This window comes from Anastrepha obliqua, chromosome 4, assembly GCF_027943255.1.
Source record: "Anastrepha obliqua isolate idAnaObli1 chromosome 4, idAnaObli1_1.0, whole genome shotgun sequence".
Lineage (NCBI taxonomy): Eukaryota > Metazoa > Arthropoda > Insecta > Diptera > Tephritidae > Anastrepha > Anastrepha obliqua.
The window spans coordinates 94,777,562-94,802,694 of NC_072895.1; the positions used below are offsets into that span (position 1 = coordinate 94,777,562).

Below are 25,133 nucleotides of genomic sequence, written 5' to 3' on the forward strand. Positions count from 1 at the left end.
CATACAGGCCGCTTAACCCTTTTACATCACCACTCGAAATGCGCGATGTACTCAAAGTAACTTGCGTGGGCAAGACTTTTACTCTTTCTCCTAATGAAAAATAATAGCACAGGATTCCCAAAATTATTTATTTACCTCAAACTTGAACAATAAAAAAATTTATTCCGGATTATTTCGTTCTTAGGTTAGGTTTGGCAGCCGCATCGGACATAGAGACAGCGATGTCACTTAGACCACGAAGTGGGTCCGTTGTGAGCCGCAGGGGCTGGGCTATATTTCCCTTTCCATATTGAACCATCCTGAGCTTTTGACAAAGCGTAAAAGGTTGTTGATGCCTAAAGTATTAAAGATTATCTATATTCATTAAGAAGTAAGATCTTAAATATCGGTTCCTGCTTCTGGCTAAAGCCGCGCATGTACAAAAAAGGTGTTGAATTGCTTCCAACTCCTCCTCATTCCTGCAGCTACGACAGAAATCATGCATGCAAACGCCTAATCTCCTTGCATGATTTCCTATGAGACAATGGCCCTTATTATGAGCAACATTCGATCTTCGACTGTAGTCGAAAGTGCTGATCGAACGAATTTTCATTTGGTATTATGGTGCCCATTTGTTGAAGAATAGGACTATTGTGAAATTCGATCGCTCGAAGCATTTACAATAGATAATTTTTTCTCAGCTGATACAGCAAATCAAAATAAAAGAAAAACCGATTGTGTTGAAATTCTTTGCTAACAACATTTTTAAAAGTTAAAAAAAGTATTTTTTGTGAAAAAGAGTACAACGGAGTTGTGGTTCGACGATTTATCGGACGATGAAAGATTATTGGAACTAGCTAGAAGTAGAAAACAGTTGAGAGGCGCATCCAACCCCCTAGAAATGGCTTCCACTGAGTACGTTTAGAATTTTCAAAATGTGTTGACGTACTTAATATTACAGAAATTTCCTTACAGATTTTTAAGGAACTTTAGATTATCTAAAGAGGCGTTTATGAACCTACTGTCCAGTACAGAAAACCAGTTGCAGCAGTGCACCCGAGCCAAATCCATTCCAAATATTTTAAGGGGGGAAGCTGGTCTAGAATTTTGAAAAAATCGAAAAATTTTTTTTTGTCTTAAAAGGTGCTTTAGGGTCTTAGAAATAATATACCAAATGAGGGATGCCAGCAAAAATGTCTAAATGCCCAAATTTTTCATTCGACGGCAGTGCCTCGCAGGTATGCCCCGAACGCTACTTACAACTTTAAACGGATTTTCTCGAAATCACTTTTTTTAAACTGGCCGAAGACATAACTCGAACAAATCTTTACCGATTCTTACGAAATTTTGACAATACATTCGAAATACCTTTCTCCGGAGACGTACGTAGGATTTTTTATTTATATTACATAGTTTTTTTTTTAATCAACAATTTTATGTCGTTCTTTATAGTGAAAATTGTAACTTTTTGTTCAAACGTGCACCATTTCGCGAAAAAACAAAATATCGAAAAAATCCTACGTACGTCTCTTTCTGTTGTTATATAGAAACTAAAAAAAATTTATTTTTTGATCCAGGACAAAAATTAAAGAGTTTACGTCTTCGGCAATGGACCCACTAGAAAAAAAGGCGCCTTAGGAGAACTGCTGGAAATTAATTCAGACGAAAAATTTTGTATTTGTACCATGAAAGCTATATTATTAAACCTATTTCACAGATTTTCGATTGATTCCTTTGTTGAGTCAAAATAAATTCATAAAATATGCCCATTTTTTGCGCTCTAGACCAGCTTCCCCCCTTAAAGCTAGCCACAGTTCTGCGATTTTATGTTCAGGGATCCTACCAATTGAGTATTGGTAATGAAGGTATGCTAGGACTTGCTCAACCCACTGTGTCTGTTGTGCTATCGGAAATAATAGATGTCCTGGAAAATTATATTTGCCAAAGATGGATACAATTTAGTAGTACAGAGGCTGATCTGCAACAAAGAAAAGCACATTTTTATAGCAAATACAGCATAAGAAATGAAATTCTAAGAATATTATAGAAAAATCTAAAAAGTATTAAATAGAAACCTTTACGCCACAGTTTCTGTTTTATTTTTGTTATAAATTTTCTTTATTCAATTTTCGTCATTCGAAAAAAATATGTATTTCAGTTCCTCTACGTATTTCAGCCCATACCTGCCAAAGGAAAATAAAAATGTATTTCTATAATCATCACAAAAAAAAACATTATTAACCTTAATCCATTTTGCTGCCGTTCTAACTGGTGGTCCCAAGCAATTCAGCTCCGTTGTAAATTCCTCCCATTTTTTTGCTGCTTGAACTTTGGTGCAAATCTCTTTTGCGAATTGTGGATTCTCTTCCATTAATGAAACTAGCCTTTCTAATTGCTGTTTGGTACTCACGACTTTCGGCCTGCATAAAATTAACAAAATTAGTATATATTTATTACTTGGTTACTATAAAACCATAAATAATCGCAAACAACTTACATCTTAACAAGTTTTCCCACAATACGCTACACAATCGAAAGCAAAATTGGATTCGACTCTAAATTCGGTATACAACGAAAATTTCGACAGGGTTGCACCGCTCAAAATACCAAATTGACATTCGATTTTCGATCTCCGAAAACTAACGATTATCGAAGATCCAATCCAACTCATAATAGGGGCCAATGTCCTTTGAGGGCCCCTACTAAGGTCCCAATTTGAAGCTACTCAATTTTATAAAATTCTTGGCCATGTTTGCCTAGCATTTTCACAGGTATTGGCACTAATCCATCTTTGATTTACAGAACTGATTAGTGCATGCTTAATAAGAAGCTTACAAATTGCGAGACGTACCCGCATAAAATTACTTATGTTTTTCATACAGGTACCTTCTCTTGCATGTTGGTCAGCCCTACAGTTCCCTGGTATATCTCTGTGACCTGGAACCCAACATAAGATTATACGATATTCTTTGGTCATCTCATTAAGAGATTGGCGACAATGTAAGACACTCCTTGAGGTTTTTGGAGATAAGAGAGAGTTTTTGTTCGCGGATTATTCCAACGAATGATACGAAAGAGTGAACAATCGATTTATTGAACTGATCGAATGTGACACGTAGCTGCGGCTATGACATTTAAAAAATCAATGCCATGAAATTATAAATTAATTATAACAAAAATAAAAAAAATTCCTTCCAACAATATTTCTGTTTTTTATGATTATTTTTAATTCTCAAGCTCTTAAAAAACACCCGATATATGCTCATATTTACAATAGTCGAAACTTAGGCACTTCAAATAATCAGATCTGATATAAATTTGAAATAATCAATAACTGAGTACATCCATATAAGTGTAGGTTCATATTTACGATAGTAAAAATTTATAGATTTCAAGCAATAGAAATGTAACGGAAATTTAGTATATTTCCTCGCCATTAACAGCTATTCTTGCTATTTTACTTTATTTGCTGTTGCTTGATTTATTGCTTTTGCATGACTCAGTATGAAGCTAACTAGCACAAGCTAACGTACAAGTACACTTATATTCATATACCCACGTATGTCTAGGCGTATTAGCCCAGCTGATGTGCCGCAAATTTACGTTATGCGAATGGCGCAAATATATGCATGTACATATTTTTTATAATGCTCCTATACACATGCATGAGTGTGTGTATCCATAGAATAGATGCACAAATACTTCTACACATGCATGTAGTTCATGAGTACCTTCATTAGCGCTCATTACCGCAGTACCACTGATTAGCTGCGAGTAATGCGAAAGTGGCAAAAATAGCTGATGTCTGTGCAGGCTTATCGCTCAAGCACAAGGCGTGTAATAACTGTGGGAAGTTGGCGTGAAAATTAATAAAAATGAAAACAAAATAAAAATGTAATATTTAGCGAATGGAAGAGAAAGAATGAATGACTAAAAAATATTCAACGCTCTTTTCCATCGATCACTCTACCTTTAGTCAGTGACTAGGCAAAAAATGTTTATAGAAGTATCGTAAATAGTAAATAAATAGCTTCCATGAGAGAAATGTTGTAAACTGTTATAAATGCTTTAATTAAAACTTTTACATTGCATTTAAATTTCGTTGAGCCAAACAAAAAAACATGGTTTTTTCAATGCTTTTGGTTTTTATTTGATTTATTTTTCATTAGTAATTGACTTTTGATACATTTACGCTGAAGAAGTTTAGGCTGAGCTGCTTTTTAGATTTCCAATATGCAGCTTACTTCATTTATTAATCCTCTAAAGCACATAAATTTAAAAGCTATGAATTAAAAAATAAAATAAAATAAAATAAAAAACAAAAAATATAAAACAAAGCCGAATTTTCATCAAATCTAAGTCTAGTGATTCATAGTAAAGGGTGGTTAAGTTTTAAGGGCCGGTGTTGATTTTGAATAAAATACAATTTTTTTAAGAAATTATTACCATTTCTCTTTATTATGATAATATATGTATGGCTCAATTACGCATGCAAAAAAATATCGGCCAAATCGCTGCCGCGGCCTCCGCGGCACACCTTCAAAGACCACCAAATGCAAATAGTCCCTTATCTAAAGGGTGGTTAAGTTTCAAGGGCCGGTGTTGCTTTTGAATAATTACAATTTTTTTAGGAAATTATTCTCATTTCTCTTTATTATGATAATATTTGTATGACTCAATTACGCATGCAAAAAAATATCGGCCAAATAGTCGGCGGCACACCTCCATCCGCTGGTCCAAATTTTCGATGACGCTGAGACATAATTGAGGTTCTTTGCCGTTAATGTGCCGAGTTATCTCATCCTTTAGCTCTTGAATTGTTGCTGGCTTATCGACGTACACCTTTTCTTTCAAATAACCCCAAAGAAAGAACTCCAACGGTGTCAAATCACATGATCTTGGCGGCCAATTGACATCGCCGCGACGTGAGATTATTCGGCCATCAAATTTTTCTCGCAAAAGAGCCATTGTTTCGTTAGCTGCGTGACAAGTGGCACCGTCCTGTTGAAACCACATACCGTCTACATCCATATCCTCCAATTTGGGCCATAAAAAGTTCGTTATCATCTCACGATAGCGAACACTATTCACAGTAACTGCCTGACCGGTCTCATTTTGGAAAAAATACGGCCCAATGATGCCGCCGGCCCATAAACCGCATTAAACAGTCACTCTTTGTGGGTGCATTGGTTTTTCGGCAATCACTCCTAGATCATCATTCGCCCAAATGCGGCAATTCTGCTTATTGACGAATCCACTGAGGTGAAAATGTGCCTCATCACTGAAGATGATTTTCTCGAAAATTGGTCATTAACTGTAGCCCGTTTTCATAATAAGCCTGAATAACTTTAACGCGTTGCTCGATTGTGTATCTTTCCATGGTTCAAATTGAGTTAGTCTGAAATTGAAAAATGTCAAATGAAATGCAGAAAAAAGCTTGACGTTTAGGTGTGGTTCACATTCCACATCGGCTCTTGAAATTTAACCACTCTTTATAATGCAAAATGCTAATTTTTTTTTAAACTCGAAATTTACATTTTGATGTTTTTTCATATTTTTATTAAGAACTCAACATTTTAATTGTTTTGGTTTTTTTACATTTTTATTCAAAACTCGTTATTAAAATTGTCTAAAAATATTTAATTTTTAAAATATTTTTATTAATTTAAATTTAAATATTTTGCACATTTTTATTCCAAGCTCAAAATTTAAATTTTTTGTTCATATTTATATATATATTTTTATACAAAATTCGTTATTAAAATTTGTGAGAATTTTATATTCAAAGTTCGATATTAAAACTTGATTATTTTAATCTTGTTCTGCTTTTTTAAGTTTAAAATCTCGCATAACCTATGATTTGAAAGTACCGGGAATGTTTAAATAAAACGAAAGGGAGTTGAATTTCAGGCAAATTTATTTTATCTCCTTCAAAATAGGGCCCGTCTGAAGCAACACACATGTGCCAACGTTTAACTCAGTCCTTGATGCACCCCTTGTAGGCCGATGAAGGGATAGCCCTTGACTCTTTCATCTATTTCTCTATCCATGGTAAGCAGTCTTTTGGATATCATAGAGTGAATCCATCTGACAATGATTTCTTCTACTCCATGACTTCTGATAGAAAAGCACATAGAGTCAAAGGTAGCATTGTCAAAAGCTCCCTTAATGTCCACAAACCCACCAAGAGTGTAAGTTAAGTTTTTATATTAAAACCCTTTTTTTATTATATTTTTTTTTACATAACTTTATTTAGTCCAGTTAAGCTTTTTTATTAAAACACTTTTTTTTACATCTTTATTTACTCCCGACCACGACTTGTCGTCGTCAATCCACAAATCAAATAACTAACTTCTTATTCTACGCTGCCACCTTAAATACCCTTTGTCTGTCTATGTTGTTGTTGTTGTCATATGCTTTGATCCCGCATGCCCGGTGACACTGTTATTGGGATGCATTGTTAGCGAACGCCACTGTTAAGTTGCTGTTAAGCAATGCTCTTAGTCTGCGTACCGTAAAGGGATTTGCTGTTTTTCATTGTTACTGATGATCACGTTAGGATCCCATAACTGGACATATTACGGCGTGATGATTATAGACGGCGCACTTGTTTGTGAAAAACAAAATCAAAGCAATGCTAACTGCAGGGTCAAATATTAGGGCAGGCATGATATGATAACTTGTACTCTCTTGTTTCCAGCCCTTTTTCAATTATGTTAACGCATTCGTGCAGAGCCGATTCGCAAGATTTCAAAGATTTCACTGGTACATTACTTAGCCAAAAGTTGCTAATATGGACGTATATCCTTCTTTTTCCTGTTTCTCTGCTCTGCTATTTTTATACCTTCACAATTTCAATATTATTCATATTTAATATCCTAATGAGTCCCTCTATGTTAATATTAAAAATAGTATTCATAAGTTCAAACACTGTGGGTTAACTTTTGGTTGTTTGTTTCATAAAAAAAAAATTAAAAAAAAGAAGAAAAGGTTAAATAAAAATAAAAAAAGTTAAAGAAATATTAAAAAATACTAATTTACTTTGTACTGAAAATCAAGCAAAAATTGTTGGATGATATCTTCCAAAAAAAGGGCTGTATTTGAAGGTAGTGCTAAAAATACCTTAATTATTTTTAAACAAAGAAACTTTCTGCTCCACCCTCGCATATTTTACTTATAGAATAGTTAAACTGAGCGTATGAAAACTTCCAAATCACAACAGAACAACACTGAAAACCAATACAACAGTTAATTATTTATATAGAGATAGCAAATTTATGTGTATGTATGTGTGAATACTCCTATATTTGTATACAAATTTATTACATATATACCCATGTATGCTTAATAAATAATTGCCATACCTACTTGTTACTTGTAAAATAGATAAAACGCGGTAGCCAGTAGGCTCAAGCGCTTTCCTTATCTGCGACGCCGCTGGCCTTATTATGCAGCAGGGCTGAGTGGCTGACTCACTGCTTTAGTTCACTGACAGCAGATAGACAAATGTAAGGAAAACAGAAAACAATTGAACTGAAATATTGTATGGGTTATCAATAATTGAAATGAATAGCCTTGCGTTCGTTTTGTTTCAAGCTCGCATATTTGAGTTGTAATTGATAACTGGAATTTCCTGAATTATCTTTGTTTTATTTTTGAAATAGCAAAAAAAGAAAACGTTTACTTTGTCAGCGCTAAGTTACCTTTAGTGTGAGTATTTATGGTTTGAAAAGGGTTAATTTCCACGTGACTCCATGGCAAATCATCCAAGTACTTCGGCCATTTTCATAAATTGTGATGAAAGTTGGCTTATTTGTAGGCGAGAGTATAAGAAGAAGAAAACTAAAAACATTTTGGAGAAAATTTAATATTTTGGGATTTATTTAATGCTGCAAATTTTCATATAGAGTTTTTTAAAGTGTAAAGGCCTCAGTTGCTGTTTTTTTTGTGGTATAAAATATACTTAAAAAAAAACTATGAAAAAAAAATTAAAAAAAAAAATGTATTGGAAGAAAACAAAGTAAGAAAAAAAGTGTTTTTTTTGGTAGAAAATAAAATAAAGCAAAAATATTTTTTTTGGAACAAAAATAAATAAACAAAAAATTAAAAAAAAAAATTTTTTTTGAAAAAAACTAAAATCAAAACACAAAGTTTTTTTTGGAAAAAAATAAAATCAAAATAAAATAAAAAAAAATTTTGTTTGGAAGAAAATAATAAAAAAAAATTTTTGTTTTTGAATTGAAAAAAAAAAATTAAAGAAAAATTTTATTTTGAAGAAATAAAAATTGAAAAAAAAACTTTAGAAAATAATAAAAAAATTTTTTTTGTTTTTGAATTGAAAAGAAATTAAAAAAAAATTTTTTTGGGAAAAAAATAAAATCTATAAACAAAAAATTTTTTTGGAAAAAAATAAAATAAAACAAAAAATTTTTTTGGGAAGCAAAAAATTAAAAAAAATTTTTTTTTTGGTAGAAACAAAAATAAAAAAACTTTGTTTTGAAGAATAAAGATTTAAAAAAAAATTAAAAAAAAAAAGTTTTTGTTTGGAAGAAAATAATAAAAAAAAAATGTTTTTGAATTGAAAAAAAAATTAAAAAAAATAAAAAAAATTAAAAAAAATTTTTTTGGGGAAAAAATAAAATCTATAAACTAAAATTTTTTCTTTAAAAAATATAGAATCAAAAAAATAAAATTTTTTTTTGGCATAAAAAATAAAAAGAAATTAGAAAATAATAAAATTTTAATAAATAAATAATCCAATGCTGAAATATGAATGATCTTATAAGCCACATGTAGTCGGAAAGTTTAAAACAAAAATAATAGGAAAATGTAGAAAAATGTTTTTTATGCAAATGTATTTTGCAGGATTGAAATTGAAAACTTCTCAAATACTTTTCTCATATTTTTAATTTAAGCTTTATGAATATAAAAACATACTTGCTTGTTAACAGGAGAATTTTTGCGTTTTCCTTCCTCCTGTTTAGAAAGAAAAACCATTCGAAGTCATTCTGCAGATAAAGAGCTTTTCACCCACTGTGGTGAAGCTCATAAGATTTAAGCTTCGAGGGATTGTTTAAGAAAACAAGCTTTTCCGCCAAATGTCGAAGGAATGGACAACAAAAATAATGAAATTGAGGCCGTTAGTTGTGAACAACAGAGTACTAATCACTTTTTAGTCGTCTATTCATATCAATTTTTTGATTGTTTTACTGGAAAAATAAACAAAACCAGCAACTTTAAATCTTTTTCGTTATAGCTGATTGCTTGAAAACCTTTAACTTTGGGTATATTCCAGCTTCTTTCTGCATTTCAGCGCCAAATGATTTTTTTTTTCAATGCCTTCCATCGCAAAAGTATCCAAAGAGGCTTGTCAAAGTCTGCCGATAATTAAAATTTTGTTGATTAAATTTTCATGCATTTTTTACATAAAAGTGGCAACTTAGCAAACATCGCACGGAGTTCTCATATATGCGTACGTACAATAGGTTTATGGAGTTATTTAAAGATTTTTGCAAATAACGAAATCATTGAAGAGGTGCGGCTACTAAATAAAGAGGCTGACACTGTAAAACTTTTTATTCTGATTCCAAACATTTCTATATACCAGGCGGGGCAAAGCTAGTCCCCCTATCGCAAACTTTGTAATTTTTACAAATGGTGTCAATCATATTTGACACTTGTAAACTAGACAGCTGCAGTGCACGAACAGACAAGCAATGAATCACTCAAACTCATTTTTGTGTTTATTTAGTAAAAAAAAGTTATTTAAAAACAATTGGATGACTAATTTTGTGCTACCATTTTACTACGTATTTCGAGTTCGTATTTAAAGAAATATTAGTTTAAGTTTAAAATTAAAATAAAGGTGGCACGCCGTTTTTTCCATACAAAATTCATGCTCGAATTTTTTTTAATATAATTTAACAAAAAAAATAGCCAAAAATCAAAATGTATTTTGTAGTCACTTGGAATTTAAGCTTTGAACTTTTGAATTGAAATATAGTTGGCTATAAAACTACATACCCAGAAAAGTTGTAAAAATTCTGTTTAAAAGGTTGAAAGTTTTTTATAAAATAACAGTAGAAACATCCGATCTCTGTAACCGTACCAAAAATTAGCATGTACATACATATAATATTGTAATCATATTTGTTTTTCCATCTGTATTTTTCGTTAAGCTAACAGTGCCTGCTTTGCAGATTTGATACTATAAATAAGGTTGCGAAAATACATTGCACCCTCTTCTACTTGGTGCGTGAACAAATCCACACATTGTTTTTCACTCGGAAAAAATAATTAACAGGATTAAGAAAATACTTAATTCCTCAACACAAGAGGTTTGAAACAAATTCCGAAATTTTTAGCAAAACAATTAAATTTTTTTCCAAAACAAAATTGGTTTTTAATATTTTTAATTAATTTTAATTTACATTTTTTCCAAAATTTTTAACAAAAAATTTAATTTTTTTCCAAAAATAACTTTTTTCTAAAGTATCATATATTGGATTCTGAAAAATTAAAAATTAAAAAAAAAAATAAAGAACAAAAATTAAATATTCTATAAAACAATATATGCAGAAATATTCTGCTTAATAGTTTGAAAGAGAGGTTGAATTTCGCTAAACTCTTTACGAGTTTGAAACAAAAAACATTTTTCCATTTCATTAAATCTTTTGTCAACAATTTTTTTTTTAATTTTTTTAATTAACCTTAAATTTAATTTTTTCTAAAAATATTTAACAAAAAAATTAAAAACAAAATTTTTTTAAGTGTATTTGATATTAAAAAATTAAAAGTTAAAAAAACGAACCGAAGACCCACTTTCAAAAACCCTATACCAAAATTCTCAACATTGAACAAACCTCGAAACTATTAAATTTTTTCGAAATATTTTCAGTTTTCTTCTTATTATACTCAAGCCTACGAATAAACCAATTTTTAGAAAAATTTACGACACATCCGAAACACTTGGATACTTTTCAAATTGCAAATACTTGATAACGCGCATAAATCAGCGATGGCCCGATTGGACTCCTGCTACGGAAATATCTGAAATATTTAAAAGGAAATGTGTTTGAAAAAAAAAAAAAAAAAATGTTAGTCCAAATTTTTTGTGCCTACTATTTGGCGTTGGAGTGACCCACAGTTTGTGAAAATCGCACTCAGAATTTTTGTTTTGTATGTCTCTGCATATATCAGGTCAGTCCATAAGCTCGTGCGTATTTTACCCATAATTTCACTTTTGTACCATTTTTGCATAGAAAAAATTATTCGCGGAATATAACGGAACTACTTACATTTTCTTTGATATATAGTATTGTGCATTGCACAAGTGATTTTAATCCGTGAGTGTAAGGTTTGCGCAAAAGTTTTCAGAATTCCGAAGTGGTAACAGCGACGTAGAGGATGCCCCGCGCGCTGGTCGTCTTCAACTCCGACGCCTTGCTCGAACTCATGGAAGCTGAGCCAAATATGACAGTCGATATGATAGCTCAGAGGTTAAATTCATTGCATGGAACAGTTCACAGGCACCTGGTTCAGTTGGGAAAGGTTTCAAAGCTGGGCAAATGGGTTCCGCATAAACTTTCCGTCGTCAGCCTTCAACAGAGAGTGAATGTGTGTTCTCAGCTGCTGCAACGGCTTGAAAATGAAAGTTTTTTGAACCATATCGTTACTGGTGATGAATAATGGGTCCTTTACAATAATGCAGTTCGCAAACACCAATGGTTAGATAAAGATGAAACACCAGAACCTACCCCTAGAGATGACCTTCACCCCAAGAAGATTCTCCTGTCTATTTGATGGGATATGGCCGGTATTGTTTATTATGAACTTCTGGAACCAAACCAGGCTATAACTGCTGATTATTATTTCCACCAGCTATCAAGCCTGAATGAGGCACTTAACAACAATCGACCGACTTTAGCAAAGTTTTATTTCACCACGATAACGCAAGACCTCATACCGCAAGGCAAACATTAGGCAAGCTGAACGAGCTCGGATGGGAGCTAATGCCGCATCCACCATACTCTCCGGATATTGCACCTTCAGATTATCACCTTTTCCGGGGACTTCAATCCCATATGAGTAACAAGAACTACTCCTCAAAAGAAGCTATAAAAAGGGATATCGAAGCGTATTTTGGCTCCAAGAACAAAAAATTGTTTGAGCTGGGAATTAAAAATTTGCCTAAACGATGGGAAGACATTGTAAATAAAGAAGAAAAATATATTATTGATTAATAAATACTTTGAACATTTATTTTATTTTTTATTTTTAAAAAACGCACGGCTTCACCTGCTACTTCCAAAAAACTGTTACACTATGCAATTTCATTATCTCTTGAATTATATAAGTATTGTGTGACAAATTGAAAGTTAAGTTTTGGGAAATTCGTGCTGCAAAGGACGTCGGGTGAGTGTATCAAAAACCGCTGAAATGTTTGGTCTATTGAAGTAAATTTTTTCTCTTATGTTGAAATTAAGTTTTCATACTCTGCCACAGGTTGTTTTTAGAAACTATAAATAACGTAGAGTGTATCATTTTGAGCTAAATATTATGTACGGGCATATGATATAAAATTTTAGGAGCAATTTTTTCGTAAAACATTTTAAGCCCTTTTTGTCTCCCATATTAGGTATTTTTGACCTTTTATTTGACAAGTACCTAAAATGTCCTGTTAAAAAGGAGTTAGAGGGTTAAAAGGTTTTACAAATATATTCCTCAAACAATTTCACTATGGGTCTTCTCTCACTAAAACTTCGTGCGATTAAGGGGGTCTTCTGGTCTCCAGCGAAAAAAAAATCGATTTTTTTTTTGCATAATTTTGTTGTATGTGTATGCGAGAATACGCCACAGAAAGGATTTTTTGAAAATCGCATTTTTTCACATTTTTCTGGGCACCGAAGTGTACCCTCCTCCGGCCGTTTTTATCATAAACTTTATCTTTAAACGCGTTTCCCCGAAAATCGTGTTTTTTAAGCATTTTGGTCACACTTTTCATAGTAGTTATACTCCGATTTCAATGGTTTTGGTCTTAAAAGGTTCGGAAAACTTACCGCTAAGTTTCCCCGTATACGATTTTTGAAATTTTTTTTCATTCCATTTTTATAACCTTTTAAAGTTCAAAAAATGAGCAAAACAAAATTTTTTTTGCAAATTGTTGCATAACTTTTGAAAAAAATTTAAAAAAAAAACTCTGTCACGGGAAAACTTAACCAGGGCAACTCTGAAGACAACGCATATCTAATTTTTGCTTTCTGATTACCCAGGTGGAAAAACCGTGACCAATATGGAGACCTGTTTCGTTTGGAGGTGGACGTCTTCAGCGCCATTTCAAGGTCGCGGGTGTTAATTTTTTTCAAAGTCAAAACCATTTTTTAAAAGCCAAGACATGTACCTTTAAAATAAAAAAAATTTTTTTTTAAATATTCACAGGATTTGTCACAATCAATCCCCAAAAAACCCCTTCATTTCAGGGCCTCGAGACCAGAAGACCCCTTTAATAAAAGTTCCCAAAAAATGAAAAAAGAGAACTTATGCTATAACTTTTTTCATAGGCATGCATTTCTGCAATTTAGTAAATTTCTGTTCGCAGGTTCATATTATACCCATTATTTACGCACTCACATTAAAATAGAATTTAAAAAGTTGTACTGCAGAGATTTAGCCAGGAAACAGATTTACTCAGAACCAAAGAAAAAGGATTGAATTGGGATTTAAGGAAAATTCTAGTTAGCCCAAATATTTATTAGCTCCAATAGTGTTATGCTAAATAAAAAAGACTTTGCTACTCATTTCATTCTTCTACATTTACATTTTTTCAATCTTTTCTTCCAGAAACTATCGTTCGTCGCCCCGTCCGAAGACTGAAATTATTGGTACCAAAAATCAAGCGATTATTGATAAATGCAAATCCCTCTACCAGCCGAGGTAATTTAAGGCAAAAAATAAAAATTTGCTTAATTAAAAGTTATTCATATAGAGATTACAGTGAATGACGTCAAGAGACTAAAACTTTCAAAAGATAAGAAATACTAATAAATGTGCGCCATGGCGTATGCGTCATGCGAAGCAACATGAAGAAAGCGATTCATATTTCGAACAGAAATTTTTTATAAAAAATGTGTAAAAAGAAAAAAAAGAGAAAAAAAGAAACCAAATTTTTGCGAACTGCAACTTATACTAAAAATAAAAAATACAAGCTTTTAAAAAAAGTTATGCCTAAAATATTTAAGAAAATCGTATGACGCTGCAAGCAGCAGCAAACACAGATTAGCCTTATACAGAAGCGAATATGAGTACATTATGAATTAACCAATCTTTATTTTACTCATATCATACATTTTTTATTCATATTTTTCTTTCTTTTAATAAAGTCATTTTTTAATGTGTTTTTTTTTTTTTGCTACAGTGACGAGGTGGAAGAGGAAGCCGAGGCTGAGCTGCGTGATAAGAGTTCCCAGCATATAAAACCGATTCTGGATGAGCTCATTAAAACGGAAGAAACCTACGTAGAAAATCTTCGCATCGGCCTGGAGAATTATGGAAATATATTCACGCGCAAAGACTTGCCAATTGGGCTGCTTGGCAAGAAATATGTACTGCTCGGCAATATAGGCCAGATCTATGAATTTCATTTGGAGCATTTTTTGCCAATGCTACAAGCAAATCGAAGAGATCTGAAGCGAATATTTGATGAATTTCAGCATTACATAGAAGTAAGTGAGAGAAGAGGTTACATTATTTTGTTCATAACAATAAAAATTAGTTAGTAAAGAAAGTGTTGATGCTTTATGCTAAGATTGGAGATACTGTGTGACGTTCACCAAATAATTACTAGTAATGCACAGTGGTCGAAAACAGAGATTTGATCAATTGAAAAACGATTAATCTGCGATGAGTTCTTTCGTTTTAACCTTAATTCATCACATGACGTACCACTTTTGTTAAACAATCGAAACAATCAGTTATTAAGCTTATAAGAAAGATTCCAATAACAGCCACTTTTCAATATAAAGATGGAATATTGCCATAAATTTAACCATACTGAATTCCAATCCATTTTGTTTTTTATGGGGACAAACTAGGGCTCCCTTTTTAGTTTTCTTTAAATCTATCCGACATCCGAAGAAATCTGTGTAGATCTTATTGGGTCAAGGAGCCAAGGTGGTCGCTTCGTAACACATCAGTGCCAAAGACCTCAAGCCTGACTCGAGCGTAGGCCGGACAGACGCACAGAAAGTGATCTGCCGTCTCAACCTCCTCTCCCCATGTTGGGCAGAATGCACTGTCTAAGATGCCTACCTTTTCCATTTGCCTCACCTATAGAAAGTGGCCCGTCATGAGACCAACCAGCTGCCTACAGTCCCTTCTGCTTAAGGTCAGGAGGATCTGCGATAGTCGGTCGAACATAGCAGCAAACATCAGTTTTGTCAATCTGCCCCCTCTGTCAACCTGCCAAGCTCGCTTGTGGTTTGCTAATCGTCGCTTTGATGGCTGCAGAAGAGAGTGGTAGAACGGACTCCGGGGCAAAGAAGTTGGCTTCAGAGCCCATCCTAGCAAAAGAGTTAGAGGTCTCCCATGTTAGCATCAGAATATTATGTCTACCGACATAGCGCAGCCTGTATTTGCAGGACTCAATTACCCTTGAAATGGTAGGAGGCACTGTCTAAGACCATGAGCGCAGCTTTGGTATCGTTGCCGACACATACAGATCTGTCACTCCAAATTGGTTTACCACAACAAGGTTCATTACTTCTTCAATAGCATACACCTTCGTTAAAGTGTAGTTTTGTCCCGTTGGATTCCACGTAGACACCAGAGTCGGAACCGTGCTCGATCCTGAAGCAATCCGGAAAAATGCGAAAACAGTGTATGCCAGGCTCATTCTCCCAGTTTGACCACAATCGAGTCTCTGGTAGCATCACAGTGTATCTTTTTAAGTACTTTTTACCTACGACTCTTGATTGCTTAGAGTGGCTTCAAGAGGCATAGAGAAGATCGTTGGATCGAAGCCCATGCCTTCTCTGTTGTCCAATGCCGGATAGGGGCCATACTAATTTCCATGGTGTTTCAGCCTGCAGACGACGTTCAAGGCCCCTCCTTGGATGGAAACATCAAATGGTGGTAGACTAACCAGAGCATCTCGCCGGGCCTGAAATAGTTGGGAAAGCTCAGGTGCAAAAGATGGCGTTGTAGTCTCGGTAAGGTTCTTCTAACTCCCACAAGAGGGCCTCTACTCATCCAGACCACTGATGCATAGGTGATGATAGGATCTTGCTAGGAGCAAGGCCCCAAGTTTTCTCAAAGACACCTTTGCACTGCCAGAAGGCTGTCAATGCTTTGGATGTTTTTGTTTCAACGTGGGATTTCCATAGGAGCTTACCATCGAGGATTACTCCAAGATATTTGTTTTTTTTCTGATAACTGGATTGTGACTCCTTTTAGCTTAGGCAGAATGAGTCCATTAAGCTTCCTCCTTCTGGTGAAGGGGAAATTATCAGTCTTGGTAGGGTTTGCCGATAGTCCCTTAGCATAGCACCAAGCGTCAATCATATCCAGAGTTTTCTTACTTTATACAGTATACATGTAGCGAAATGCACTTTGTATGGTCTTGATGTTTGTGGACCTGTGCTTAGGAAATTTATAAGGCAGCAAATCTAATTCACACTTTGTCTATTGATGCTTAGAAGGATAAAACACGTTACGAATTACCTTCTGCTCAAATATGAACGAGACGTTATCAATAAAACGGTCCGCGGATGACATATGGCAAAATAATTTTTTTGTTTTTTGGTAGGACTGTTATAAGCTTACATGGCAAATTTCAGCATGATATGTCACATAGTTTGTTTTCTGTGCTACTGTAAACAAGTAAAGCTCGAGTGGGTTCTTCGAATTTAACGATGGAAATTCAAGTTGAACAAAGAATTTGTTTGAAATTTTGTTATTCCAACAAAATTTCGGCTTCACGCCTTAAAAATGTTGCAGACAACCTATGGGGACTCTGCTCTATCGCGTGCACGTGTTTTCCAGTGGTACAAATCGTTCAAAGAGGGCCGTACATCAACCGAAAAAACCACGCCAAAGTCGCTCAAAACTTAAGGTTATGCTGACTGTTTTTTTCGATTACGAAGGTGTGGTGCACTCGGAGTTCCTTCCGCAAGGCCGATCGGTTAACGCTGAATATTATTTAAACGTTTTAAAGCGTTTGCGCGAGAACATTCGTCTTAAAAGGAAGGAATTGTGGGACAACAAGTCATGGTTCTTGCATCACGATAATGCACCAGCTCACACATCACGTCTTGTTCGCGATTATTTGAACAAAAATAATGTTAATATCGTTCCGCAAGCACCGTATTCGCCTGATATGGCTCCATGTGACTTTTTCCTGTTTCCCAAGCTCAAGTTGCCGCTCCGTGCAAAACATTTTGAGACAATTGAAGTCATAAAAGTGAATTCGAAGAACACACTCGAGCTTGACTTGTTTACAGTATCACAGAAAACAAACTATGTGATATATCACGCTGAAATTTGCCATGTAAGCTTATAACAGTTCTACCAAAAAACAAAAAAATTATTTTTGCCATATGTCATCCGCGGACCGTTTTATTGATAACGTCTCGTTCATATTTGAGTTGAAGGTATATCAGCTGTCGACTTTATAGACGCCTGCTGCAATGGCAAAAATTTACTATAGGAAAATCAGGATCTGCCGGGCAGCTGCCCGATTCCTTTGTACTCTTTGACCACCCTTATACATACTAATTTTTCGGATTATGTTTATTTATCATAAATATTTATTTTTTGTAATTTTATTTTCATTTGCTTTTTATGATCATTTTTTTAACTTTGTTTTCATTTTTATTTTCACTTTTTTCATAAATATTTGCTTTTATAGTTTTATTTTCATTTACTTTTCATACTAAGTTTTTTAAATTTTACTTTATTTACAATACTTTTCATGATAATTTTTTTAAATCTTTTTTTATTTTTATTTTCACTTTTTTTATAAATATTTATTTTTAAAATTTTATTTTCGTCTACTTTTATACTAATTTTTTTCAATTTTATTTTCACTTTTTTCATAAGTATTTATTTTTAAAATTTTATTTTCATTTACTTTTACACTAATTTTTTTAAATTTTATTGCCACTTTTTTCATAAATATTTATTTTTAAAATTTTATTTTCATTTACTTTTCATACTAAGTTTTTTAAATTATACTTTATTTACTTTTCATATTAATTTTTTTTAAATTTTATTTTAATTTTATTTTAATTTTCTTTTCATGATAATTTTTTTAAATCTTTTTCATTTTTATTTTCACTTTTTTCATAAATATTTATTTTTAAAATTTTATTTTCATTTACTTTTCATACTAAGTTTTTTTTTAATTTTAATTTTATTTACTTTTATACTAAGTTTTTTAAATTTTATTTTCATTTTCATTTTTTTTAATTTTATTTTCATTTACTTTTCATACTAAGTTTTTTAAATTATACTTTATTTACTTTTCATATTAATTTTTGTAAATTTTATTTTCATTTACTTTTCATAATAATTTTTGCTTAATTTTATTTTCATTTTCTATTTATGATAATTTTTTTAAATCTTTTTTTAATTTTTATTTTCACTTTTTTCATAAATATTTAGTTTTATAATTTTATTTTCATTTACATTTCATACAATTTTTTTTAATTTTATTTTTTAAATCTAATTTTTTTTTAATTTTATTTTCATTAACTTTTCATGCTAATTTTTTTAAATTTTTATTTTCACTTTTATTCACAAATATTTATTTTCATTTCGTTGTAATTTTATTTTCATTCACTTTCCATATTATTATTTTTTTAATTTTTATTTTCGCTTTTTTCATAAATATTTATTTTTGTAATTTTATTTTCATTTACTTTTCATACAAATTTTTGTAAATTTTATTTTCATTTACTTTTCATACAAATTTTTTAAATTTTATTTTCATTTACTTTTCATACAAATTTTTTTTTTTTATTTTATTTTCTCTTTTTTCACAAATATTCATTTTTGAATTTTATTTTCATTTACTTTTCATAATCATTTTTTTTAAATTTTATTTTCACTTTTTTTCACAAATATTTATTTTTTTTATTTACTTTTTATACTAATATTTTCAAATTTTTTTTGTGTGTTTTTTTATTATTTTATTTTCATTTTTATTTCCCCTCACTTTGTTTAAGGGTACTCTATTTATTGTATTAATAGAAACAATTTTAAGTCGGTTTTTAATGAAATAATTTGTTTAATTTTTGCAGCAAAATTTCTTCTACTGCTACGTCATATTCACAATGAATAAGCAGCGTTCGCTCAAATTATGTGATACTTATAAAAATTATTTTAAGGTATGGAAAGTAGGAAATATTTCATTTTTTTCCTGCATTTAAAATAATTGAGGAATGCTTAAATAAAAATTTATATAAATTCTAATAATATTTATCAATTTGTAGCGGATACAAAATGAACTGGACGATAAGCTGGGCATAAATAGCTTCCTGGTACAGCCCATACAACGAATGGCTCGATATCCGCTGCTGCTGCAACAGTTTATCACGGTGAGTGGTTTGGATAGCTGTAAAGCGAATTAATTCCGACTAATTCAAGGCATATTGTAATTGGCAAATTAAAAGTAAAATTTTTTGGCACAAAAGTAATAATAAATAATTATAAATAAAACAAATATGAATAACGCCATCTGAACCGCCTCATATTCTGTGATGTCTTTTAAATCTGCTAATTTCTGCTCTTTGTTCTCCATTAACCATTTGCTCTGCTCTTTCAGACGCTTTTCAAACATCGCGACTTTCAAATCAAGCCACTGCTTGAGTCCTGCTGTCGTTTGGAGAAGAAAATGCGCACGCTGCTCACCACCACCAATGAATCCGAAGTCATTAACGACATAGTCGAGTGTAATGAGGTTAGTAATGTGCGAAAAAAAAACAATTCTCAGCTAATTTTCCCCATTGCAAATACATCTTTTAACGCTCGTCTTTCTCCTTTCACCCCTCCCGCTTTAGTTCAATGTCTTCCATCAAGGCAAATTTCGCAAGGTGAGCGAATTCTCTGTGATCGATCACACGCTCAGACGTACCTATCGCGGCAAAGTCTTCATCTTCGACAAATGCATCATCTATACTGAAATCAAAGGCAAACATCTGATTTTTCACGGCCGCTATCCATACGAACACATCGGCATTGTTTCGAAGGCGAAACATTTTACACTCTTCTACGAGCGTCGCAAACAGCAGGAATGTGATTTCGTTTCCGAGCCACCGGTTATCGAGGCGTGGCTAGAGCTGATACGCGAAATGATTAGTGCATACATAATGGAGGAGCGGCAAAAGCTACAGGATCGTTATGCGCGCGAAGGCGACCAACAGTACAGGAAGCCAGTCAGCTTGTCACTGTTTCGTGACTCGAATCGCTTTAGCTCGGATAGTGGCATAGGCAATATTTGGGTATTGCCCAAGCCGGAAGCGGAGTCGGAGGCGGCGAATAATCGAACGACGTGGTATGCGGTGAATTGAGGGAGAGCGCACGATGTATGCTCATAGTATATAAGAGAAGGAGAATATGTAGGTAGGGGAGCTTGTTTACGGACGATTAGAACGATTAACTGTTCTATTAAATTCAAGAATGTCCCAAATGAAAGTGTTAGAAATATCACTCTATTGAACGTCATCTAAAAATTTTCACTTTATGTGGCATCAGAATTGGAGTTTGGATGATGGGGTTCGAGTTGGAATGCAGAGTGGCCATATTTATCTACATATTTACATACATAAATTAACGAAGCGCTTTCAAAGTCGTTGTGCGTTACAAGGGGTTGCTCAACAATTCGTAAGAAAATAATAACACCACTCAAAATTAATCTAATCTGGCAACACGATATTTGCAATTTGACAGGGCAATGCAACAATTGCATGCAGATACTTGTATTTGGTAGCATAATTTGCAAATATCAGAATTTGTGAACTGCCTTAATGCTCTTAAAGGTAAAACCTGTACGAAAAAAATATTTGTTTTTGGTTTTTTTTTTTTTTAATTAATTTAAATTTTTATAAATTCCGATGTGGATGTTTTAGCATTTCGGTTTGTAAACTTAAAGCAAAGCTCAATAATTCGTTTAGTTTAGTAAATTTTAAAAACACAAATTTATAATAAAATGCCAAAAAATATTTAATTTTATTTAAGTATTGATTTTATAGTATTTTGTAGTTAAGATGACGAAAAAATTGTTGTAGTCACAAATAATGTTTATATGTACACCTTTTATATGTATGCACGAAGTTGAAAAATGTTAAGTACCTATACGAGTATATTTGTAATTATTATATTTAATACAATTATGTGTAAAATAATAGCAGTGACATATGGGCGAACTTTCAATTGAAGAAAGAAATAAATAAAAATTTTTTGTTTGTATTCCATTTTGTTTATATACGTTTAAGTTATTGAACAAAATACTTATCAATCGGAAATATAGTTATACGCTTTTCAAATAAATGTGAAATGTATGAATGGAATGATTTCAGTTGTGCTAAATATCGGGCGGGACAACGGCTGGCTTTCATTTACATAACACGGCATTGTGAAAGCTATTTAGTATTGCAAAAAGTAAAAAGAGTTCAATAACATATCTTTGCGTCACTAAAACGAATATACCAATCAAGAAAATAACTTCGAAAGAAATGCGAATAGCAATTGAGACAAAAATTGACGTAAATAAATCGCCAGTATATGACGGAATCACAGGAAGGATTCTAAAGAAGTTACCTGACAAAGCCACTCTCTACTTAAGAAATACATATATTTAACTCAGCATTACGAATGAAGTATTTTCCTCTGCCTTGGAAGGTTGCTGAAATCATCGCAATACCCAAACCTAATAAAGACGCCTCTGAAGCTTCTTCATATAGACCAATTAGTTTATTACCATTATTATCTAAACTTTTTGAGAACTGTGGGCAAAAAGTAAGGTGAATGTATTTGTCAAACTTTGCGGGATTAAAATTTCGCTCTAGTTATTTTGTTCATGAGTTGGCAGCACTGTTAATAACATCTGGGCCAACTTTCATGTGAATGTCATTATCAGTAATATATTTACGCTTATGTTTACCAAACGACCAAGAGTGCATTTTTCAATTTTTACAATGTCTGATTTGATTGAGCAGAGAAATGCCATCAAATTTTGTTTGCGGAATGAAATTTCGGCTGCGGAAACGTTTAGCATGTTGCAGAAGGCATTTAGTGATTCGACCATGTCGCAGAAAAATGTTTATAAGTGGTACAAAGGCTTCAAAGAGGGTCGAGAACGCGTTGATGACTTGGAGCACTCCGGACGGCCATCGACGTCAACAGATGACCAACACGTCAATAAAGTGAAGGAGTTAATGCTCAAAAATCGTCGGTTGACTGTTAAAGACCTTACTGATATGATCTGAATATCAGAAGGATCTGTGAAAACCATTTTGAAAGACCATTTGGGCCTACGAAAAGTCAAATCTCGTTTGGTACCGAAAACTCTCAATTTCTTGGCAAAAAGTCGTCGCGTTGATGTGTGGGAAACAATGCTTTCAGACTATCAGGACAAGCTCAAATGCATCATTACGGGAGATGAGACTTGGATTTATGCTTACGACCATGACACAACCGACCAATGAAGCGAATATCAAGCTAAAGGCGAGGCCAGACCGAAAAGAGCACGCCAAAGTCGTTCAAAAATAAAGGTCATGATGACAGTTTTTTTCGATTTTCGTGGTGTGGTGCACTACGAATTCCTTCCACCTGGCCAAACTGTTAATAAGGAATATTATTTGAGCGTTATGCGTCGTTTACGTGAAGCAATTCATCTAAAAAGACCAGAATTATGGGCCGACAACTCTTGGTTTTTGCATCACGATAATGCACCTTCTCACACTGCACTCATTCTTCGTGACCATTTCGCCAAAAATTCCACGCATATCGTTCTGCAACCACCGTATTCGCCTGATTTGGCTCCGTGTGACTTCTGGCTATTCCCAAAACTCAAGAGACCCCTTCGGGGAACGCGTTTCGAGTCGATTGAGGAGATACTCGTAAAAGCTGAATCGAAGAAGGTGCTGATGGCTATACCGGAAATGGACTATTTGGCATGTTTCGGGGATTGGAAAAATCGTTGGCATAAGTGTATTTCATCGAGAGAGGATTATTTTGAAAGGGATGAAATTGATTTACAAGAATAAATAAAGATTTTTCATTTTACAACCAAATTCACCTTACTTTTTGCCCACAGTAGTACTTGACCGCCTTGACCCCATACTACAGGCGCGAAACTTATTTCCTTCACACCAATTCGGATTTCGTAGAAAACATTCAACAATAGAACAGGTCCATAGAGTAACAAATAAAATATTGTCAGAAATTGTTAAAAGAAATACATGCGTTGCTGTGTATCTTGATGTAGCGAAAGCTTTCGACAGCGTGTGGTACAAGGGCTTAATATTTAAACTTAAACAGTATCTTCCACGCGGCTACTATTTGTTAATGAAAAGCTATTTAGCAAACAGATACTTTTATGTGAAATATAGAGACAAATACTCCAACATTCAACTCATGGAAGCCGGTGTACCTCAGGGCAGTGTACTAGGGCTTGTACTATATGTGCTGTACACAGCTGATATTCCCGTCCTATTGGCAACTCATGTAACCTTAGAAGCAGCAACAAACAAGTTATAACAGATTTTGAACAAAACACTAACATGGTGGGGGTATACCAATCAATAGTGGCAAAACAATTCATGTAGTTTATTCTAACAAGAAAGTAGGATACAAGAATCTGACAATAAACAATTCACAAATCCCGATAGACACCAAAGCAAGATACCTTGGAACGACTATTGACTCCAAACTTCTCTGGAAAGAACATATTACGTTGAAAAGAAATGAGGTAAAAAACAGATTCTGACAACTATACTGGCTACTTGGCATGCGCATGAAACTGTCATTGCTGAATTAAACTCTTCTATACAAAACTGTGATTGTGCCAATCTGGGCATACGGCATAGAAATCTGGGGAACTGCAAGTAAAACTAACATTAACATTATTCAACGACTACAATCAAAAATACTCAAAACTATAACTAAGAAACATACAAGGCCATCACCTTCAACGGTTGTACTTCGTCGGACCCGAAGAGATGCGCGAGCTATTTTAGCCGACTTTTTACACTGCATCCTCGGGCCGACAGAACTAAGCGACGTGCCACCAGACGGCTGCATAAACTGACGAACGACAGTGCGCCACTTACTTTCTCCTGCAACGAGGTTCAGGGGGCAAAAGCAAAAAGCAAAATCATCTAAAGCCATTGGCCCCGACGGACTGAACACGCTGATGCTGAAGCACCTGGGAACTTTGGGAGTAGGATTTCTCACAAGGGTCTTCAATCTGTCCTTGGACACTCTCATCATCCCTGACAAGTGGAAAGCAGGGAGAGTGGTCCCACTACTGGAACCTGGGAAACCCGCCAACCAAGGGGAATCTTATCGCCCGATAACTCTCCTTTCCTCAGTAGTCAAGACACTGGAAGCCCTTCTACTCCCACTGTTTACGAAACATCTGGCCCCAGCCCGACATCAGCATGGTTTCCAAGGGGAATCTTATCGCCCAATAGCTCTCCTTTCCTCAGTAGTCAAGACACTTGAAGTCCTTCTACTGTCACTCTTTACGAAACATCTGGCCCCAGCCCCACATCAGCATGGTGTCCGTCGAGTGCATAGCACCACCACTGCACTCATCCTCATAAACGCCCAGATAAACCGCGGGCTTAACCAAAACCGCCCCTGCGAGAGGATTGTCCTAGTAGCGTTGAACCTGAAGGAGGCTTTCGACATAGTCAGCCATTCCACGCTACTAAATGATATTTATCAGTCGACACTCCCGCCAGGGCTGAAGCGATGGTCCTTCAACTATCTGAACGGTCGTCACTCGTCAGTGATTTTTCGTGGCCACACATCTAAACAGAGGAAGATTAAGCAAAGGGTTACGCTGGGTGGTGTCCTTTCACCATTGCTGTTCAACTTCTACATCTCGAAACTCCCCCAGTCACTAGAGAGAGTCTCCCTGGTAATATACGCTG

General features: G+C 33.8%; 1 protein-coding gene across 3 annotated transcripts in view; it reads left to right on the forward strand.

Annotated features, from left to right (window-relative positions):
• Positions 1–21,450, forward strand: part of LOC129244899 (uncharacterized) — a 48,746-nt gene extending 27,296 nt beyond the window's left edge. For all 3 annotated transcript variants that reach the window (XM_054882799.1, XM_054882800.1, XM_054882801.1), the window contains exons 3-8: positions 13,819–13,911; positions 14,393–14,699; positions 19,275–19,361; positions 19,467–19,571; positions 19,799–19,933; positions 20,034–21,450. In XM_054882799.1, coding sequence (XP_054738774.1) covers positions 13,819–13,911; positions 14,393–14,699; positions 19,275–19,361; positions 19,467–19,571; positions 19,799–19,933; positions 20,034–20,543 — 1,237 coding nt within the window. In that variant the 3' untranslated portion in view covers positions 20,544–21,450. The remainder of the gene's footprint in view (positions 1–13,818; positions 13,912–14,392; positions 14,700–19,274; positions 19,362–19,466; positions 19,572–19,798; positions 19,934–20,033) is intronic.
• The last annotated feature ends 3,683 nt before the right edge of the window (positions 21,451–25,133 follow it).